Source organism: Sprattus sprattus (assembly GCF_963457725.1).
Source record: "Sprattus sprattus genome assembly, chromosome: 5".
Lineage (NCBI taxonomy): Eukaryota > Metazoa > Chordata > Actinopteri > Clupeiformes > Clupeidae > Sprattus > Sprattus sprattus.
In genome coordinates, this window is record NC_137924.1 from 7,448,376 (window position 1) to 7,471,819 (window position 23,444).

At 41.9% G+C, this 23,444-nt stretch overlaps 2 protein-coding genes across 2 annotated transcripts; one reads left to right on the forward strand and one right to left on the reverse strand.

The window, feature by feature from the left end:
- The first annotated feature begins 83 nt into the window (after positions 1-83).
- On the forward strand, positions 84-16,939 carry mospd2 (motile sperm domain containing 2). Its single transcript, XM_080838425.1, has 15 exons — positions 84-418; positions 507-564; positions 1,014-1,169; positions 1,714-1,800; positions 2,689-2,843; positions 5,275-5,335; positions 5,688-5,726; positions 5,847-5,971; positions 6,239-6,412; positions 12,649-12,767; positions 14,566-14,659; positions 14,754-14,850; positions 15,753-15,882; positions 16,285-16,387; positions 16,569-16,939. The coding sequence occupies exons 1-15, from the start codon at positions 386-388 to the stop codon at positions 16,713-16,715; spliced, it is 1,578 nt and encodes a 525-aa protein (XP_080694551.1). The 5' UTR covers positions 84-385; the 3' UTR covers positions 16,716-16,939.
- A 2,858-nt stretch (positions 16,940-19,797) lies between these two features.
- On the reverse strand, positions 19,798-23,084 carry LOC308365031 (ankyrin repeat and SOCS box protein 9-like; the record flags this gene model as incomplete). Its single annotated transcript, XM_080838348.1, has 6 exons — positions 19,798-20,003; positions 20,341-20,475; positions 21,237-21,399; positions 22,527-22,634; positions 22,828-22,907; positions 22,994-23,084. The coding sequence occupies 6 exons, from the start codon at positions 23,082-23,084 to the stop codon at positions 19,798-19,800; spliced, it is 783 nt and encodes a 260-aa protein (XP_080694474.1).
- Between the last annotated feature and the right edge of the window lie 360 nt (positions 23,085-23,444).

Here is a 23,444-nt window from a genome sequence, read left to right on the forward strand (position 1 = left end):
GCTGAACTTTTTCAAAGTGGGCTGAGCCAAAAGTGCTTTGTGGGTGAAAATCCCATTTCTCCAACATAAATAAGAACGCGAAGTTTTCTTTAGAAGCAGTTGTATCTGTGAGGCGTTAACAGGACATCTGTATATAGTTCCTAAACGTTTTTTTTATATAGTTGTACAAAACCAGGTTTTTGCTGATTGTTTATCTCCGCGTAATTTACTTTCCTACATTCCGAGTTCAACGTCATTACGTAAAGTTTACCTACGTGGAACTCCATTCAAGAATGATGCGCAAAGGGAAGAAATGACAAAGAACTTGCACTAGTTTCAAATAGACCGCAGCTTTTAACTAAATTCAAGCAAACATTACTTGTGACAGCCAGTCCGAACAACAAACATGGCGGAAGTGGGTCAGCCTGAATCAGAGCAGGTAGCTAACGTTAGCCTGTCGGTGTCAACTCAAACTCATTCAAATATTTTGTCAGTAATGGTGTGATAAATCTCCTCCCTTTTAACAGAATACTGAAACCCAGATCGAAGAAACGAGACAAAGATTCAAGAATGAATATGTTCAAGGTAAGAATGTTTGCTCGCTGAACTTGGTTGCTAGCTGTAAAGCTAGCTAGCTAGCTAGCACCTTGCCTGTCATTGATGTCTTGACAAGTGTAACAGTAATTTTACAAGCTTAGCAATGCAGGTAGAATGCATAACACTAACTTCTATCGTGTCCCTTGTGTGACTAAATCGTAATGCACACATAGGATGTGTTCACACTTGTAGACTTTGGTACATTAAGTTTGTTTGAATGTTTCGGTAGAAATATCAGCTAAGTAAACGTTATATAGAAGGGTTATACCATAACTTAATAGAGCTTGTCAGGCACCGCAAGAAAGCGTATTAGTTACAGGTAAATTACCATTACTTGATCAGAATGACATCCACCAAGACCAGATGATTATGTAAAATAACATGTATGCTGCTTGGAATAGTTCTATATGTGGATCGTTTTTTCTACGTTTCTCCAGATTCATCGGACAAATATGATTCCAGAGATGTGGACCGGCTCATGAAAGATGATAATATGGTTGAAGGATATTTGACATGGCGACAGAATGTTATGGAAGACGCACTGAAAATGATTGATGAAAGTTTGCAGTGGCGAAAAGAACTCAGCCTTAATGGTAGGTTATGTGGGCCACTCTATATTAAACTTAGAAGGGCATATCGGTATGGAAATTACTCAATCAACATGTGTTTGTTAGAATTGTTGCTCTTTTGTGGCTATTTTATTGGCAAAATGGTAACTTGAGCTGTGTTGAGGCTCAGTGTCAGTGGGTCTAGTGTCTTGTTTGTTTTGAAAACACAGGTCATGACTTCACGTCATGTTCTGTCTGAAAACAGCAATACTAGCAATGTGGTGAAATACACAGTCAGATGCTCCTGTGCCTATATTAGCAGCTGCAGTACCAGTGTTTTTTGTTTTCCATTTGGATGAAGACTTGTTTTCTCACAGAGAACGTCATTGTGCTCAGTTTCTCAATTCCCCAGTTGCCGTCCTTTCAAAGTGGTAGTCTGTTATGCTTAGCAACATCATTACTACTCTGAGCCATGTATAATGTTGTAATAGGCTAATATAAGTGTGCTCTATAAGTAAAAAAGGATGTGGCTAGAATTTCTTTTTTTTGGGAGGGGGTAATCAGATTTAGTCTTTTTCTCTCCTTGTAGACCTCACGGAAAGCTGTATTCCTAAGTGGATGTTTGAAACTGGTGCCGTCTTCCTCCATGGCTATGACAAAGAGGGCAACAAACTGTGTAGGTGTCTCATTTGCCTTTGACTGTCATATTGATTTGATTAACATATTGTCATTGATTAACATATTGAGACAGAAATGACAAGGTCAGCTTCTAATTCAATGGGAAAAACTTCAATGTAAGGAGCCTTGGTATCAAAGTCATTTTGGCATCCTCCCATTGAAATGTAAATCATGGACCATGCTTTCATCTTCCTTGACAGTGAGACACTCCATTATCCATTATTCCTGTTCTAAATTGTTGCCCCATCAGGTCTGACATGAAAGGTCTAACCTGCTGCTTTCATTAATTGCCTCTAAGATCAGAATCAGAATTATTTTAATGGTCAAGTATATTCACACATACAGGAAATTAACTTGGTGTTGGTTGGTGCATAGGACATAAAACATAACATAATAACAAAATAGCATAAACAAGAACAAAAAAAAAATGTTTTACAAGATAATAATAAATAATTTGGGCACATGAAGGGCAAGTTGCAGTTAATTGGAATATGTAAACCCAGAGTCAGTGTGATTGCATATGGTCTTATTAACTGATATCCCTTTGAACCAGCATGGCCTCTTGAGTGAGATTCCTGGATTCTTTGAACAGATATACAAACTTAGTTTCATACACTACAGAATTGTTTAGTTTTCTCAGGCACTGTTGTGGAAGACATGTTTCTCGGGGGTATTGCTCTTGCTGTATAATGTGGAACGCCACCCCGCTGTTTAGAGTGCTAAAATGTCATCTTTTAAAAACATTCCACTGTGACCACACACACTTTTCTCCTGAGACTTGGTTTGCAGTTTCTCTGTAAACAGCCACTAAAGCACTACTCACTGTTCAAACATCTCAAGTGATTTTATTATGATGATGTGTGTGTGTGTGCTGTACGTTCTCCAGTCTGGTTCAAGGTCAAGCTTCATACTAAAGATGCAAAGACGGTCCAGGACAAGAAGAAGTATGTGGCCTTCTGGCTGGAGCGCTATGCCAAGCGTGAGCCTGGGATGCCTCTGACTGTGGTGTTCGACATGACCGAGTCAGGCATCAGCAACATTGTAAGCCAACATTTCCCTTATTCCTCCCTCTCTCTCTCCCTCTCTCCCTCTCTCTCTCCCTCTCTCTGGTGTTCGACATGACTGGGTGAGGCATCAGCAACATTGTAAGCCAACATTTCCCTTATTCCTCCCTCTCTCTCTCCCTCTCTCCCTCTCTCTCTCCCTCTCTCTGGTGTTCGACATGACTGGGTGAGGCATCAGCAACATTGTAAGCCAACATTTCCTTTATGACTTCCATGCTTTGTGTATACCTGGGTCAGAGGAGGCTCTTCCATTGAGGAAACGGAGGAAGAACCTCCCCAAACTTTTTGTAATTGAACTGACTAAACTCCTTTAAAAATGCAGTTTGATATCAGTATTTAATACCATGCATATTATAATTTGTTTCCCTGAGTTAAAATAACATTAGCACCCCATTTCCTTAATGCCTTCCATGCTTTGAGTATACTTGGGTGGATATACTTTATTGCCGACTCACCATATGGATATAACTGTACTAAGGTGTTGTTTCAAAGGAGCAACACGCATCATATGAAATAACTGACAATCATATATGTCCGTTAATGGTCTTGCCAAATGTTTGAATGTTTTGAGCCACATAATGTTTGCTTGAGACAGTAATTAGGTTCTCCAGTGCCTACATGGTTGCAGAGAAGAACAGAAATCTGATATGTCTGGTCTATCAACTTATATCTACCTGTCACCATCTCTATTTCCGTCTTTATCTTTTATCTTTCTCTCTCTCTTTCTCTCTCCTCTCTCTCTCTCTCTCTCTCTCTCTCTTTCTCATTCGTTTACTCTCTTACACATACACATATGTAAGATATTATCCAAACCCTTACCTTAACCAAAGCTAAACCTAAACCTAAAATGATTCTCCAATAACAAACAAGAACATTATCACGACTTACCATTTAATAAATCTGGCTATTTAGTCATGTTGTGCCCTTATAGGCTTGGGTGTGCATCCTAATATCACTAGCTGTTTTGAATGTGGGCTTAAAAGGATTGATGTTGTTCAATGGTTTAACACGTTGGAGATTAAAGTGACCTTTTAATCCGTTTGGCCTAATCCACAAACTGACTTTGTTTCAGTCTCTGCCTTCTTTCTCCCACGCAGGAGCTGCCCTCCTGTCCTGCTCATTTCCCAGGCCCTAATCGCTCTCCTTTCTTTCCTCTTCTCTTTCTCCCGATCTCTCTTTCATTCTCTTTCTAACCATCTCTCTCCTTTCTTTCATTCTCTTTCTCCCTATGCCTCTTTCATTCTCTTTCTCTCTATCTATCTTTCATTCTCTTTCTCCCTATCTCTCTTTCATTCTCTTCTATCTTTTTTCTCTCTGTCCATGATTCAACTGTCTCTCCTACTCTGAAATGGCCTACTTCACAGAAGTAGGCACAGTTGGGAGGAAAGCACAATTATAATCATATACACAGTATAGAGACTATGGAATGAACGGATTAGTAGACATCAGTAAGGAAATCTTGCATATAACGCATTGATCCTTCCTCCAATGTTTTTCTTTTTTTGTAAAGGCTTTTTTAAATGAGCCGTGCATGTTGTCTCAAGGTGTTTCATGTACAGTAATTACTTTTTTGATAACATATGTGGAAATATGTGTTTTATTCTTCACTGAAAACATGTAAAGGAGGATTTGTGCAGGTAACTCCAAGGTTAAAATGCATCTTTTTACTGATGAATTTGTACTCAGGTCCTACCTCTGAGCTGTGTGCTTTTGTTTACAAAACAAATGTCTTTCTGTGACTGCATGATCACATTCTTCTCTGGTTGGGGGCTCTACCATACCTTGTGTGTTTTCGGAGACATAGATAATGTGTGTTCTCCACAAGTTACCAGAGAAAAAAAGTATAATAATTTGATAACCACGAAAAGTACAGGATATGCAGTTAGTAATTTATCATTGTTGAATTTGGTTATGTATATTTGTACAAGAAAATGTAGTTGTTTTTAAGCATCGATTTCATTTTTGTTGTTCATGGTGAGATGGAGAACACATTTGTGCCAACAACCAACAGAGATCATGGTTGCTCAGGCTCTGGAGTAAACATTGAGATTGTGCAACACGTTTGGTACATAAGTGACTCCGCTGCGCAACATGTATCTCTTGCTTGGAACTTGCATGGAGTGCGTAGTTGACTGTAGAGACGTTTTTATTTTACGGACTAATGGTTTTCCTGGAACTAAGGCAAGAGCGAGTGGCTGGAAGTAAGATATGGATTAACGGCAATGCACCACAGAACTTGTGACAAAGTTTCCGTCTTTATGAATTGGGTCATGTCACAGCTTGGGGCAGTAAATATCTCAGCCTGTGCAAACAGTCTCTTCATCATAGAGAGCTTCTGAAGGTTTTGAACCCTGCTTGGAGCCTATGTATTTGATTCATGCCCATATCTCCTCTTTCTCTCCTTTCAGGATATGGAGTTTGTCAAATATATCATCAATTGTTTCAAAGTATACTACCCAAAATTCCTCTGTAAGTACATTCTAAATAATAATAATACTATAAATAAATGTGTATTTTTATTTAATACACAGAAGTATATAATATCATGTAAAAAAAATATGCAAGAATGCAATCAACTTTTTCAGTTCTGTTCAGTGTCTCCCTGTAAATGCTGAATAGTTTATCGCAGAAAATTGCTGTTGAAAAGGATCCAACTAGACACACAGAAAGCCTCATCTAATTCTAAGAGATGTATGATAGATGATGATGACATTAAGTAGATAGCAACTTTAAGGAGAGGGTTGTTTTCAAACAGCTGTTTTTTGAAATGACGGGCTGTGATCTTTAATATATTTTTCGTGACTCTTTTATTTTATTTTAGCCAAAATGATCATGTACGAGATGCCTTGGATCATGAATGGTGAGTGTGTCCTTTTTTTCCTCAAGCAGCGTATATTTTTTTGTCATTAGTGTAATATTCAGACGCCATCAGTCAAATCAGCCGTCTCAATCAGCCACTTGTCTGTTCTCTCTATGCCAGCTGCCTGGAAGATTGTGAAGACATGGCTCGGACCTGATGCCATCAGTAAACTGAAGTTTGTTTCCAAAAGTGAAATCCAGACCTACGTTGGTGCAGAACACCTGCCACCACACATGGGAGGAACGGTACGTGCTAACATTTTCATTTGAGCAAATGGCAGATTTAGCCATTCTGAGACCTGTTCTAGTATAAGCATGTTTGCCAAGAAGAGCTGACATGTTTGTTTTATGGTTGTCCACATGTGGGGGTGTGGGTGTACTGAGTATTGTCACAATTTTAGCAAGGGTTAATTAGCTCAGGTATACATGGATATAGCAAGGGTTCATTAGCTTAGGTACACATAGATATAGCTATTGCTTGATGAGTGACGTAGTATGGTGTTGGTCTTTCAGGATACCTTCAAGTACACCTATCCACCCCTGCCTGACGATGACTTCCAGTCTCCTGTCTCTGAGAACGGACCAATCCTCAGCGAGGATGAGAGCGAGTGCAAGGACCCCGAGGTGGACTGCAGGGAGAGCTTGGAGTCCAGCTACAGCTCAGAGTTAGTCACCAAGCCCAAAAAGGTATGATATTTCTAGAACAAACACACATATAAAAGCCCAAAAAGGTATGATATTCCTGCAGAAAACACATATACAAGCCCAAATAGGTATGATATTCCTGCAGAAAACACATATACAAGCCCAAATAGGTATGATATTCCTGCAGAAAACACATATACAAGCCCAAATAGGTATGATATTCCTGCAGAAAACACATATACAAGCCCAAAGAGGTATGATATTCCTGCAGAAAACACATATACAAGCCCAAAGAGGTATGATATTCCTGCAGAAAACACATATACAAGCCCAAAGAGGTATGATATTTCTGGAACAAACACTCATACAAAGCCAAAAAGGATAGGATATTTCTGGAACAAACACACATATAAAAGCCCAAAAGGTATGATATTCCTGCAGCAAACACATATACAAGCCCAAAAAGGTATGATATTCCTGTAACAAACACACAAATACAAGCACAAATATAGTCAGTATTGTTGAATTGGAACCAAAAAAAAACGTTGACACCTCCCTTGCAAAACGCTTCTGAAAACTGCTGCCAGTCTGATACAACAGCCCTTGTTTCTCTGATTGCACCCCTTTTAAGAGCCATTTGTCAGATTCTTGTCCTGAGCCACAACGTAGCTTCATTAGTCATTAGTTCGTTTGTCATTAGGGTATGGTAAATCGCCCACAGTGTACTGAATAATGTATTAATAACCAGCATTAGCCTGACTGACCCACTGAAAGTAAAATCAAAGGATAAATTCTAGCCCAACAATGAACCACTTTTCCTGATGAAATGAAACACAGTATACAGGGTCTTTTGAGCTTGTTTCTTCTGCTTTGATGATTTTTTTTGGTCCATATTTGTGTTGTAAGAGATTACACCAGTTTAGCTCCACTGAAGAAGGACTGAATTAGCAGGCAGTAATGTTCTGATTTGGCAGCAGGAAAAGCTCTGTTTTATTGTCTGCTCCGTCTCCGTCTGGCTTAATCCATCCTGCTGTACTCGCTTATCCAGCCGTATCCCTCCAAGTCAAACATGTTCTCATGACTCTCACTCCTCGAAGACCAGAGCCCAGGGTTGTCCCTTGCTTTAGAGGAGGTAGTTTCTTCTCAAGGGTGATCCAGCATCATTTAAAAACGGTGTGTGGCCCCAGCCTACAAGCCTCTCTTTTATGTCCGTTTAGAAGCTTGTCTTTGACCTTGTTTGAAGCTAGGGTCCAATGCTTTGTCCAGAGGCTGGTGTTCAGTCAGTCCTCTGGGGTGGTCTGATCTGGCTGCCCCCCCCCCCCCCCCCCCCCCTGGCCCTAAGGAGGGGATGGTGTAATGGCAGTCTGCAGCTCCTGGCTCACACAATATCTAGATCACAGTGCGCACAGTCCTGCTATCATTGGCCTGGGCCCTAATCAATCAGCACTCAAGGCACCAGCACACAGTGCTCATTCATCCACTCTGCGTTTGTGATTCAGCCTGGCTGCTTGAACTCCTCACACTGCTGTCTTCGAACAAACAGAGGTGGGTCTCAGATGATGCAAGGAGATGCAGTAACTGTGCGTTCACACCGCGGGCAGCAAGAGCGTCAAACAGGCCAGAAATCATTCTTTCTTATGTGAGCCAGCTTCTCTCGTCGGTGATGACGACTGTTGGCTGCACATCTTGGCCGTTGTGGGCATCAGAATAGTGTTGAAGTCCAGGCAACTTAAGATGTGCGTCAGTTCTTAGAACAAAGTATGTGAACTATTCAGTCTCTTGTTTTTATATCAGAATTTTCATTCTGTTAATGTAAGCACAGGATTTAATGACTGATGTACCAGGAATAACAACAAACCCTTACAAAGCCCTCCAAGCTTTTCTATTTAGCAAATTAAACTACAGAATGACGCTATAGTACTTTTCAAACTGTCAGACAACACCATACAATCTTGATTAGCTGCTGCTGCGGGCGAGATTCGCTGATCATTTGCATAGGATTAAAACTTTTTTTCGCTCACTTTTGCCCAATTCGCTCTGCCTCCAAGAGAGATGAATGGAATACAGAACTTGGCTTCGCTCTCTTTGCTGGAATGTATCAGTATTGTTGGAGTGTTTTGAGTTGTTTAGGACTTGTTCACTACGTGTGTATGTGTAATATAGAAAATAATTAAAACAATCAAAGGTTGCTGGTGAATGCATTGCATGATTAGGTTAGCTGTCGATAAGTACATAGGCTACTGTTTGGGAGGTATAGATTAAAGCAAGTATGTTGTTTCAGGCCGTTCTTATAATAATCTTGATTTGCCATAACCGACTCAAAAAAATGTGTTTGTTTGATCTGCTGACATTAACTCTCAAATATTATAAAAATATTAGTAAGTTATATTTTACTTCTGTGTCACCTTAAAACTGCTGGGTGGGATTCGCTGTCACCGGTGACGCTAATTGATTAATAATAAGCATTTATTACGACTTAACTTAACATGTTGAGTTCTCTGTCACTGAACGAACACACTCAAAACATCATCCAAAATATAGGCTTTAATGAATCAACAATAGAACTGGTTTCTTCATTTATCAAGTAATTCAGCCATGAAGCCATTTAACAGTGTTACCAACTATATAGCGAAATTCAACTGTCGATTCAACCTTGGGGTAATCATAAAAAAAATGTGTGGTTCAACGGTCTAATGTTGATGCTGACGCTGGAGCAAAAATATTCATATTTTGTCGTGCTCAGAATTGACGTTGCAATCAAAGAGCGTTATTGATTTGTAATACATTTTACCCCCAGGATGCTACACTTGTCTAATGAGTGTTATTATATATTTATTATTTATACTTTTTATAGCATTTTTGTCAAATGTGTCATAATACTTTTCTTTGGTGAAAAAAAAAATGACCTACCTATCCTACCCCAATTTGTTTAGATTTGGATGTTACAGCAAACTCACAACTTTTTAAGATCATTTTGAAATTAATTTGTGTGTGTGTGATACCGACATTTTTCACGGCTCCCTTAAAAATGTGACATGTATGACGGAACATTCCAACAGGTGCCTGGAGTGCTCACTAGTTTCAGGTGCGGGCAGCTGGGCAGCCTCTGTGAATTTTGACTGTCTTGTCGCCCGTGGTGTGAACGTTCGGTTAGATATCACAGATATGAGCAATTTGGCACAGAAGTCGAAGAGGATAAAGTAAAGGTGCTGTGACTGTCTGACCAATCAGAATGGACTAACTTGACTGGCTGTGGTGTGTGGCTGAGTTGCCAGAGGGCCATTTGAGTCATTCAATGGAAGTTCAGTGTTCACTTAATTGTCTAACTGAAAGGAGTCATGAATCAATGATCAGTAATGTGACTCCCACTAGCAAGCTAATTTCCTGTCTTTGTTTTTTCTTAAACAAGGGCTGGTGGTAAGGCATTGTACGTGGTGTTGAGGTGCTGCGCAAGGAGCCGTTTGTCCGGATGCTCTGTCTTGTCACTGAGGACGGGTCTAAACTATGTCACACTGTTCCCAGACACTCCTGTTCCCAGACACTCCTGTTCCCAGACACTCCTGTTCCCAGACACCCCTGTTCCCAGACACCCCTGTTCCCAGACACCCCTGTTCCAAGACACTCCATCTCATTTCAGCCTTATGCCTCCAGTGACTCAATAATGTGCTTTTAATCCCCTTTTGAATTTAATTTAACATGCAATTTGTTACAAATGAGTGCAGACCCAAACACAATGCTCACTGGTTTGGGCCCAACATGTCAATCACATGTTCCCTGTCATGAGTGTATTTATAGCCTGCAAGGGAATCACCTAGTCTTTAGCCAGTGCAGCTAATTGGCCTAACAGCAGATGACGTGATCAACTGTTGTTTCACGACTTTAACGTCTTAGTGTTCCTTTGCATACACTGTATTTTAACACGTTTCTGATGATGAAACATTAATGAATGGTTAATTCATTTTAGAAAAGACATATGAATGCTAAACCCTGTTGAACTGGAAATGTTCAACACATTACAAGATTTAAATACTACCCTGAATATGTTATGCATATTTGAATGCTTAATCTTTTTGAGATAATAATAAGCAGTGTTAATGAAATGTAATCTTTTTGAGATATTAGTAATAAGCAGTGTTTATGAAACGTAATCTTTCTGAGATGTTGATAATAAGCAGTGTTTCTGAAACAAATGGGCATTCTCACATCTCAGGGCCATGTTTTTAATTGATTATTATTCTTTATCCATTTATGCGATCATCCTATGCTGCACTATTCAAATGATTTCACAAGGCATTCAAAGTTAAATGCGGCTGGCCTGCATCATTTTTAACAAATTACCAGCTACTACTAAGGACACACTCCTTATCAGAATGTTTCTCACAGGAAATATTATGTTCGAATTTTAAGATAATGAAGCCAAACTCCTGCACTTATTTTGAGATAGAGTTGAAGTATTTGGTTCTTTCATTTCATATAATGGTAAACCTGCCAAGTCATTATATATAATCGCTGTACTGGAAGTCATTTTGTGGATGCATCTTTCAATACCTCTTTGCTGTGTTATACTGTAAGGTGCCATGACCACAAAAGCACAATGTTAAATTTCATTGAGGTTAAGTAGCTCAACTAGAGCATGTCATGTCGTCATGTTATCTGACCCTGAAAATCCCTCCCTCTGCCTGTCTCTAACCCTGAGCCTTGAACTTGGACGTCAGTCTGAAACCCTCTTATCAGGCTAAAAATGGTCTACACATTTCACAAGAAGCAATGCTTTAGTTGATGGCTTACACTACAATAGGGAGTACCTGACCTTCAGTCATACCAATTCTCCAACCCCATGTATTTCTCAACATTTCTGTCTTGTTATATTTCAAACCTAATAGCCCAGCTTGAATGAAGGAAGTCTTCTATTTATTGATTATTGTGTTGACACTAACATTGTTATCCGAATAACCTTAATCAAGTACTGTACCTTGTGACCTTCTACTGATACACTAAACACAACTAGATAAACTAGATATGTTGTTTTCCAGTGCCAATAAATCTGTCTCTACACAGAGGTGAACAGATACACTATCATGTTTCTGCCTCATGTAAACAGATCAACTGTGCCTGTGTTGCACAAATGTTAGGGACTGTACTGTGCTTTGTCTAGGCCTGTCCAGGCATTTCACTTGATTTTACTGATCAATAAAAACGCATTTTTAAAACTATATGGGCTTTGTATTTCTTTATTAGTAGTATACATTATTAATATCAAAACCCCTTTGACACATTTCCTGTATATCAACCATCTTGACTCTCACCCAGACTTTCATAATGATCATATATATACAGTGACCTTTGGACCTGCACTGGTTTCACATCCTCTTTCCTGCTCTCTCTCCCAGCTGTTCCTAGCAGCGTGTGTCCCAAAGGCCAGTTTCACCGATACACAAATGAGCGTCTGCATGCCGGGCCCACTGACCGTTTGGTTATGCGGTCTCCCAGTTTTGCAGACGTTTGCACTAAAGCATGTGGGATCTCAGCAGTTTTTGGGTGGTCACCCTCATATCCCTGTGTGTGTGTGTGTGTGTGTGTGTGTGTGTGTGTGTGTGTGTGTGTGTGTGTGTGTGTGTGTGTGTGTGTGTGTGTGTGTGTGTGTGTGTGTGTGTGTGTGTGTGTGTGTGTGTGTGTGTGTGTGTGTGTGTGTGTGTGTGTGTGTGTGTGTGTGTAGGGGTGATGTGGATATGTGGCGGAAGCTTCTGGGAGCGTTTTCTGGAACGGTCAGCATTCACATGCTGTGAAGTGAAACTATAGTACGCTTACGGCCGGGAGAATGGTGCTGATAGTCATGAGACTCTTGAGCTAGCGGGGTTTCAGCTCCTTCAATAGGGGCTAGTGGGGCGAAGTTAAGAGCAGCATGCCATTGAAAGCTGGCTTCAACTGATAGAAAAGAGAACAGTATTGGAAACTTCACCTTATGTTAGACTTTTTGTTTTAAACTAGACAGATCCTAATAAGAGAAAGCACATCATCTATTAGTGGCTGGAGATACATGAAGATAATTTTATACAAGTTCCCAAATAATTCGGTCTGTTTCCTGACGCCTCCAGTCACATGATCTAACTTCAGCTCCAGTCAAATAAAGGAAGTGAACCTGCTGAAATTTGCTCCTTTGGTTTTTTTAAATAATTTCACCTTTGACCTTTCGCCACTGATTTCCTATGAACTGAATGGATTTGTTTGTTTTGGTGGATGATCTTTGTCTTACCCTGTCCCTCCTTTCTGGGCCATAGGTCAACTTCTCTGAGGACAGCCTGAAGCTGGATGACTTGGACAAGGGTGATGGCTGTGCTAGGGTGAAAGGAGTTCGGAAGCCTCTGACCACCTTTAAAGGCACATTACTACATATCAGGTACGTCTACAGTATGGCCAATATGGAGATATCCCCCCCTCTTAGAGCATCATCCAGTCAGATATCCAAGTTTACTGTTAATCTAAGAAAAGGGATTCTCAACAATATTAGCTACAAGACAAGAAAATTGGATTGCAGCTGTGTTGTTTGACCTACTCACGGCTACACTAGAAAGAAATTGCTAGACAACATTGACTCTCAGTGTGGATGGAATCTGAGGCACAGTAATTAATGCCCGGTTTGTTCAAAGTGTGTGTGTGTGTGTGTGTGTGTGTGTGTGTGTGTGTGTGTGTGTGTGTGTGTGTGTGTGTGTGTGTGTGTGTGTGTGTGTGTGTGTGTGTGTGTGTGTGTGTGTGTGTGTGTGTGTACAGTAATTAATGCCCGGTTTGTTCAAAGGGGGCAGGCTCATTTTCCTCGGCCCTATTTGGAAGGCTGCCTCTGGAAGTGTATGCTTTCATTTTTTTGATGTTTCCTCAGCTGACTTAAGGCCACGATTAAAAGCTTTAAACTGATTTCAGGGGCTGTGCCTATCCGTGGTCCATGAGGAAACGTCTCAAGTTTAGGATGCAAGGGGAGGAAATTAGTAGGAAGAGTCTTTGATCGTTTCATTGTTATTGTCAAGGGTGTTCTTCTCCTCCCCTGTGAAGAGACGGCACAACTCCTCCATCTTACCTTGGGGCTACTGTTTGCTCCCCTTCACTACGCTGCTCTACACACGACATAGGAACCTAGAATACAGGAGGGCACTGGAGAGGCAGAGAGGCAGAGCAACACAGTGATAGATCACAGTCTGAAACCCTGCAGAATTGGGAGCAGGAGAACAACAACTGTAAATGCTGGGCAGGAATGTTAATCCTTTTGGAGGGTTTAGGAGGCACATTATGGGTGCTGTTCAGGACCACCTCTCTCTCTCTCCCTAAACACACACGCCCACTCCATAAAAGGCCTTTCTCTGCTAGTTACACACACACACACACACACACACACACACACACACACACACACACACACACACACACACACACACACACACACACACACACTCACTCTCTCTCTCTCTCTCCCTAAACACACACGCCCACTCCATAAAAGGCCTTTCTCTGCTAGTTAGCGGTGGATGGGGGAGTCTTGACATGGGGGGGGGGGGTCAGGCGAGACCTGGCATGGGGGTGTGGGGGGGGGGGGTCTGGATGGAGGTGAAGTGTGAAGCAGGAGAGCCTGGGATTTTCTTCCACAACATATTTAGAAGCTTTGAGGACTTCCCACACTCCACCTCTTTTCCCCTAACATCAGAACTCACAAACGCCTGCCAGCCAGCCCGCACACACCGACAGATACACACACAGATACACACACACACACACACACACACACACACACACACACTGCTGGAAACTCAATAGGATTGAGTGGGATAATAGACTACATTAACTGTCATCGGAAAAGATTATTTTCTATTACTGTTATTCACTGTTGTGCTTCTGTATGGAATAAACTACACTGTGGGAATTTGTAGCATACGATTCTATTGTGTGTCGTGTAAAACAAAATATATACACAAAGCCAACTGCCATTGATCTCTTGAAGAAGCCAGAGCAAACATGATCTGCCTACCAAAAAGGCAACATACTGTTCTGATCATATGGAAGCACACAGTGTCCTGGCTGACCTTGCCCAATCTGTTTGTGCAGAGAAAACATCCTGACTCCTGGGTGCTCATTTCATGTTATTTGGTGTAAACATCAGATGTGCATCCATTATTGAACTAGTTTGATTATCATTTTTGTTTTGCTCTTAGTCCAGCAGAAGAACTGAGCTTCGGCTCCAAAGAATCAGAGAAGAAATGCCTCATTATCCTCAGCAACGTTACCAAAAACCAGGTGGCCTTCAAGGTGTGTACAACACTATCGTCCCTATCTGTATAAGTTCTGGTTATATTAAGAAGTGTGGATGTGGAGATATTGATATACTGATATGTTTCTACAGGTTCGAACTACAGCACCAGAGAAGTACAGAGTGAAGCCTAGCAACAGTAGCTGTGAACCTGGGGCCTCCATGGACATCGTGGTGTCCCTGCATGGAGGTACTGAGTGTGTGAGTGTGTGAGTGTGTGAGTGTGTGAGTGTGTGAGTGTGTGTGAGTGTGTGTGTGTGTGTGTGTGTGTGTGTGAGAGAGAGAGAGATGCAGGCCCACAGGTATGTCATAGTTCGGCATGGAGGTACTGTGGAGCACTGCACTTATCTCTGCGTGTGTGTGTGTGTGTCTGTGTGTGTGTGTGTGTGTGTGTGTGTGTGTGTGTGTGTGTGTGTCTGCACTTATCTGTGCTCTCTCATGCACTTCACAGATGTCTCCACCACAAAGGCTCCTGTGTGATCAGAAAAAGTCTTGTCTGTTAACTCAGGAAAAGTGCTGACAAAGTGCAGCTTTCTTTCTGTTTTTTTTTTCTCCCCCCCGCCATACATATTTTAGCAGTGATAAAATAATCATCCGTTATCTTTCCAAAACTGTGCCTTCAGAACTCTTTGGGAGGAGTAAATAAGGAATAAATACGTTTCTGGTAGGCAGACAGACAGACAGACAGACAGAAGGCTATCGTCCTGTGAGACTGCGGCCCCCCAAAGGTTTTTTTTCCCCCCTTTAGCCAATTTCCTCCAGGCCAGCGTGGGCGTCAGATGCAAAGACTTTTAGCGATAAGACGTTCAAAGGCCTCCATGCGTTGAAGTGGTAGTCAAAGCACAAGATGGGCCAAGGCTAGCTTGTAGAGAAAAAAAGGTTTGAAAGTCTCTACTATTCAACCTGATTAGTTCATTTCAGAAAGAACAGGCCAATCAGTGGTCTTGTAGTCTACAATCTGTGGTCTCAATCTTCTGCAGTTATTCTGAGTGGATAAGAAGCAGGCTGTTCTTCTGTAGTCCTGATTAGGCCTGTGATGTGTGGTTCTCCTGTAGTCCTGATAAGGCCCGTGATGTGTGGTTCTCCTGACAGGGTTCCAGGCGTCACCAACGGACCGGTTCCTGGTCATGGCTGCGGAGATGGAGCAGAGCGCCGGGGCTGGTTCCCCAGAGCTCGCCCAGTTCTGGAAGGAGGTTCCTAAAGCCAAAATCATGGAGCACAGGTGAGTGATTCCATTGGTGAGATGCACCTGTACGATGCCCTCCGGTCTCCAAATACAAATGAAATAAGAATGGGAGCATTCAGAGAATGCAAACCTCTGCCTTGTGACCTTGACCTTGACCTTTGACCTTGACATCTAAAAAAAAATCTAATCAATTATTGTCATTATAGTTCCCAATCTCCCCACAAAGTTTGATGGAAATCGGTCCATGCGTTTCTGCGTAATCCTGCTAACAAACAAACAAACAAACAAACATACAGGGGCGAAAACATAACCTCCTTGGCGGAGGGATCATGGACAACACGGTGCTCAGGTAGCTGAAAAGCATGCTGATGTGGCAGTCAGGCCATGACCTTGACTTGACCTTGAGAATTGTTGTCCCATTTCCTCCCCCCCCACCAGACTGCGCTGTCATGTTCTGGAGAGTGTGAAACCAATCCTCAGCCTAGGGAGTGAGAGCCCACTGGCGTCAGGCCCCAATGGTCATCAGGATCTCCAAACTACTGTAAGTCTTTGCCAGTCGCGCTCATGATGATACAGATTCAAGTGTGTAGCCTGACAGGTTCATTCAGGGGTTTGAAGTCTTTGTTTACTTAGATGCTATTTAGAATAGACCACTGTTTTCTCTTCATGAGTGAGATGTTTCTGTGTACATGTTTGTGGGATTAAAGTACTCTCTCCCGCAGCTCGTACGGGTCATGGCGATCAACTCGAGGCTAGAGCAGAAGCTGGATTCGTGTCTCTGGTTCCAGAGGCTTCTGATGATGCTGGTTTCTGTCCTGATGGCTTTCAGCTTATCCACCTTCTACTTAATATGGTCCTCCTACTCTTAACCTTCTCAGACCCTACTCCTAGACCTACTCATAGAATCTTTTGGCCAGCTCTATTGACCAAAGCAAACTTCTTATGAAACACAATGACCAAAATATGAAAAGGTTTTCCCAGTTCCTGGAGCCTGTTGCCATGGAGAACATGCAAACGATTGCGAGTGAATCATGTGGTTATCATGTGGTACAGGACCTGGTCTCTCGGAGAACTGTGTTTGAGATGATGAACATAGGTGAAAGAGTCACTAAGGCTGACCATGTGGTTTAAAAGTATAGCTATTTTTATTACTCATCATGATAAAATAAATATATAATTTATAAAAAATGCTACTAGATAATGTAGAGAGTAACTTTCTGATCATGTGTATAGTATTTCATTTTAATATACAGTGTATATGCAAAATCAATAAAATTAAACAGTTTTGGTACATCTGTGTTTGTTTTTTTGTGATCCATACAATATAACCGTCTACCACATTACTATATACACCAAACTGCCATGGCTGTGCTGTTACATCTAATTTTGTGGAATTAGACTTATTTTCCCTTGTTAATCGAACCATTTTGTTTCACATGCCTGTTTCCCTGAGTAAATGCAATGCTGTTTTCCCTTTCCTCTGTTTGGAGCATCCCCACATCTCCTGTGGAGTGGCCAGCGTCTCTCCTGAGGCTCCTTGGATGGTGATAAGCAATGGAGCTCCTCATCACCGGCGAGGTCATTAATTAGTAACCAAGTCAAATGCTCCCTGGCCTAGCCTGTCTCCACTCACCCACAGGACTGCAGCACATTGGGTGTGTCTCTGCCGTCATGACTATTTTTTTTAATTACCCAAAGCATGCAACTATAAATATCAAAGCAATTACTACTGTGTAAGATATGTGCGCTGAATCCAATCAGACTGCTCCGCAGGGGGCCAGGGTATCTCTGAAGAGATCCAGCTCAGTGCGGTCATGAAGAGGGCCAATGGCGATAGGGGAATCACTCCGAGTCATACATTAATAGTGATAACGCATGGTATTGAAATATAATGCTTAACAGTAAATACTTAAGAAGATTCAAACAATTATTTCAAAGATCTCATGGGCTATGGCGTATCAAACGTCATGTTTTTTTGTGTTCTTTGGATCATGTCTTCTTTTCTAGTCCCAAAGGTTCCCTCCGTCTAAAGTTTCTCTTCCCTGTGTTAATGGTTTCAGCTTGGATTTTCTTTTCTTTTAGCGAAAAAGTGCATCCAGGTGAAAAGTGTGCGTTATTTGCTGTTGGTCGTCATTGAAAAGCTGCGCCGCTGCTTGAGTGCTAAGTGCTGCTGTATTTGGCAGTGGACGGGGAGAAGTGAAATGTTAGGCCTCATGGGGGGATGTAATGTAAAAGCTTTAGAAAGAGGATGTGAGGTAGCCTCTAAAGTGCTACCATGGTTTGGGATGGCATGCTGACTACTGGAGCCCAGCCCAGCTTCAAGCTGATATGGCTGGACATGAAACTATGGCCACTGTGAGTGCTTCTGCTTCTAATACCCAATCACTGCGGGATAATAGCGGAGCGGTGACTTGATTTCCCCTATCGCTAATTACAGCGAGATGGTACGTCCCAGCGCTCACACGTCAGTGGAATGCAGCGAACTAAATCGACTTAACATTTAACCCAAAGGAAGTGAAGCAAAGATCAGAGCATTTCTATATGGAGGGGAGGGGTGGGGGGTCATGCTTGTTTCAGAGGACAATGATTTACCTACAGGAACAAATTGGGAAAAGGAATCAATGACGGTTGATGAGTGTTCCAGATAATTCCACAGCTCCTCTGGAATTGCCTCTGCTTTGATGAGAACAACCGGTTCATTCTCTGAGAAGGTCCGTTCTCTCCTTACCTGATTATGACCAGGTTATAGTCAGGGCAGATTTATATAACCTGTCAGATCCTTTTGCATCACATTTCACTGCATTCACGCTGTATCTTTAATTAACCTTTTTTAATTTAGAACAGTCCTTAAATGCCACAGCCCAAAGTCGAATACCTCGACAGACAGCTGTCGCTGTAACCACAGCCCTAGTCTTTGTGTAGTGGTACTGGAGTCCCACGGCAATGTTAGAACATCTTCAAGTCAGAACCATTTAAACAACTGGACCTGATCCAGACCCTTGGCATGATCTGTCCATACTGATTACCATCACCCTGAGTGGGGCCAGAGCAGACACACTGCTTTCACTCAGTTCACTGGCATTCTCTGAGGCACCTAGACGATCACTGCCCTAGACTATCACTGCCTGACGAGGTGTTGCTTTGGAAAACCTTTTGCATTACAGGTGATATGGAAATTATATATTTTTTACAATACAAGGTAGGATGACTATACAGTGCAGAAAAGCATACAGTTTTTCAGCTGTAGGTATGGTAGAAAACAATACATAGGAATGGGAAAGAGAGGGGTGCAGTAGCGGTAACAACCAGACTGATTACACGTCACTTTAACATAATGTTCACATGTTCTACCTGTGTAAGTATACTGGTGTAGGGTTTCACAGACATATTGTTTACAGTTTGAATGACATAGGTACGTAACATAGTTACTCAATAGTTTTTATTAAGGATGAATTACCTTCGAAAGCATATTTGAATTAATTGGGGCCTTATTTTCTTTTGGTTACTGTTGGTTTGCTTTATTTGGTAACATATTACAAATGTGCATAACTGCATAAATACAGACTTTTGAGGTTCTCATGTTCAACAGTTAGACTAACATAACACAACCAATAAAAGCATCATCGCTTCAATGAGTCTATGAATGAAAGAATGATCAAATTCATGAAGGAACAATTAGACAATGGAAACTCGTGGTCTCTAGTGTTCATCCATGATCCTGGTATTACCCTGCCCCCTAGTGGTAATAAGATGTCATCTTACAATATGATGACTGTCTTTCGTGTCTTTTAAGTTATAAAAAATGTCCTTAAAAAGACTCCCTTTCCTTGTCCTTTCATGTGCTCACAACTGCGTCTTGTGCAAATACTTGTGAAAAGTGAGTGGGCGTGAATGTGGCACATGTAAAAGACTATGTAGTGACTGGTCATACAGACTCAGAGAAAAAAACCTTTAAATGCCAGTATCAGTGGTCTGTCTGAGTAGCCTCACCACAGCACTGTTAGGGGGTGCCATGTCCACAGGCTGGTTGCCAGCTTTGTTCTTGGCCTTGTGGTCTGCTCCGTGGTCCAGCAGTGTCTTGACAAGCTCAGGATTGGACAGCTGAGCAGCGATGTGCAGTGGAGAGTCTCCGTCCTTACTGTGGTTAACACTGGCGCCTATCCAGATACAGCTGAGCTGTTATCAAAACTCATGGGGATGTACATACACTTCAAAATGACGATGACAATAGTGTATATCACAACAACAAGACCATATCATTAATCACTATCAATATTATACAAAGGCTTGGTTGAATGTCCAATTGTGACAGTTTTTTTTCATTCTTTTTTTTGGAATGAGTTAATTTGTACTCTATTATCCAACTGAATCCTATGGAGTTATCTGTGTGTGTGTCAGTGTGAGTGTGCGTGTGTGTAAGTATAAGATTTTCTGTATATTGTAGCTTCTAGGTAGAACATAGAGAGGAAAGGAATGGAAGATAAATTGTAATACCTAGTTGCAGCAGTCTCCTCACTGTGCTGAGGTTCTGATTGGCACACGCCGTGAAGAGGGGAGAACCAGCCTGATCTGTACACTGGTCAATATCCACTCCATACTGCAGCAGTCTCTCAATACACTCTGTGTGACCTAAACATAGAAACAACACGGGCAAACATTTCACTTTAGCAGGAAATTCCAGAAGCATGGCCATTGTTTTTTTTTTTTTAGGGCGGTTGAGTTTCGTGCCTCAGTGTTCCAAACAGTTACCAAGACAGTTAGTGACTCTAGGCACAGACACGGCTGTAAGATGGGGTTGGACAGTCAGTGACTCTAGTCACAGACACACGGCTGTATGATGGGGTTGGACAGTCAGTGACTCTAGTTACAGACACGGCTGTAAGATGGGGTTGGACAGTTAGTGACTCTAGTCACAGACACACGGCTGTATGATGGGGTTGGACAGTTAGTGACTCTAGTTACAGACACGGCTGTAAGATGGGGTTGGACAGTTAGAGACTCTAGTCACAGACACGGCTGTAAGATGGGGTGGGACAGTTAGTGACTTTAGTCACAGACACGGCTGTAAGGTTAGATTAGATTCAACTTTATTGTCATTGCACAGAGTACAAGTACTAAGACAACGAAATGCAGTTTAGCATCCAACCAGAAGTGCAAAATAGCAATAAAAGTACAGAGTATGTGCATATGTAAAGCAGAATAAGTGAATAAATAAGATATATACAGTAAGAGTTGGTTATGAAATATGAACAGAATTGGGTCTAGCAGCAATTGAGGTAGAAAGTGTAGATATATATGATATATTTAAAGTGCTAGTAAAGTATTAGTGGTGGTATGAATGAGGTAGTAGTAATATAATAGGGTTGGAAGAAAAGGTTTTGCCCCCTGACCTTTGGCGGCTGCCTGGTGGATGGGGGAGGCTGAGGCTGAGGCTGAGGTGCTCGTCCCCTGGGCAGGAGCTCCATGCTGGAGGAGCAGATTCACACAGGCGGTGCTCCCACTGCCACAGGCCGCTGAGAGGGGGGTGCTCCCAGTCACAGAAGGAATGCTCACCTGCATGCACAAACAAGAAGAAGAAGAAGAAGAAGAAGAAGAAGAGGTAAACGGGGAGAGGTAGACACACAGGGGAATATGCCACGCACAAATGAGGATGCCAGAGAAAATAAGACAGTAAGGTGTGGAGAGAAAGAAAGAAAGAAGACGACAGAGAGAGATTGAGAGGTCATGACCAGGAATACAGTGAGACAAACGAGTGACAGAAAACGGGAAGACATGCAATGTAGCCCAAAACAACTGTTCGAATAAGATAAATGGTTCTTTTTAGGCTTCATTTCACTGTCCTCAACATTTTTTTTTCCCCCTCCACCCCACACTCCATCACAACCGTCATTGTAAGCCACCGTCTACACTGCCTTCTCTCCATCTCTCTCTGAGGACAATAGTAAGCAAGTAAGTAAGTAAAGTTTATTTTTAGAGCACATTTAAAACAGCTCGCACTGACCAAAGTGCTGTACATAGTGCATAGAAAGAATAATAAAATAAGACAAAATAAAATGGAATAAAGTAAGTAAGAAAATAAATACACATACCAATCAGTGATTTAAGCTAAGGCGACACCAACAGACAACACTTTATTACAGACATAACAGGGTGAGACAATTAGAACACAGGAAAGGCCAATGTAAAAAGGTGCGTTTTGAGCCTGGTTTTAAAAAGTGTGATTGAGGGGACATTTCTAATGTTGAGTGGCAGTTGGTTCCACAGCTGGGGGCCGGCAACAGAAAAGGCACAATCACCTTTTTGCTTGAGGGGGGTGTTTCCAGCCACACATGAAATGCTCACCTCACCTGCATGCACAAACAAAGCCTGGTCCGCCCATCTAATCTGACAGACACTAAACTGGGTTCTGTGCATTCAATGTAAGAACAGAAATACTGAGTCATTTAAGGGGTTACTTTAAAAGTCTAGTATTGTAAGCAAGACTGCAGTTTTAACTTCAGTGAAGTAAGCTGATTGTCCTGACTTAACATGTGACTTCTTGTCTTGCCTTGTGGTGTGGGACTCTGGTGTGAACACAGTGAGAGTATTGTTGCAAAAAATAATACCAAATATGGGGTCGAAGCACATGATAATGAACTTCATAGCAACCAGGCAAAGTTCAGACGGCCATGTTTACTCACATTTGCTCCATGCTCTAGTAATGTCTTAACGCATGCAGTATGTCCCTGAAGACAGGCTACATGCAGGGGAGAAACCTGGTCAAGAGTGACCAAGTTAACACTGGTTCCCTAAAGACAGATTTTAAAAGAATTTAATCATTTTACCTCAAGGATAATTTCTTGAATGCTCCGCTCATTGCTGCAATACACAATACACAGTTTGCTTTTACCAGAATAACAGGAAGGTAGCAACCCTTGCGAAACAGGAACTGCCAGACAGTGTGTTAGGTAATGGTTCAAAAGTACATGTAAACAGGTCTACCTGTTTAATAATATGGCTCAAAGAAAGAAGCCTTCCATTATATGCAGCATCGTGAATAGGAGACCAGTCAGACTCTTCATCTAAAAAAACAATAGATGTGAATGGATAAAAACAGGACAACGTCTAATGCAACACACTCTCACTCTGTTTTCATTCAGCCACGTACCTGCCATCAGTGAGTTTGAAAAGAACATCATTCGGCCAGCTTGGTGTGCTTGTTCTTTCTGGATGTTCCTATACCCTCCAGACTCAGCCATTGTTCACCGGGCAGTGACTGTATCCTGTAAGTGTGGGGAACTTAACTGTGTCCGCCTCCCCGCTGTCTAAAAGAGACTGGTGCCACTCCACTCATCCCTGGCTGCTAGAGGGCATGTCTGCAGGGTTAGTATCCCTCCCTGTCTGCCACTCACAGAGCAGGATTTCAGGGCGGTTTGGTTACACACACACTGAATTCATTAGGGCCAATAGACATGCACTGAACAGGCCCAAAGATGTTGGGGAGGTTTGAAATCTGACACTAGCATTGTCGACACACACACACACACACACATCATCTCCTGCTGGAAACCAGTCAAGGAGAAAAGGGGTGGGGAGAAAGGAGAGGAGGGAAAAATATC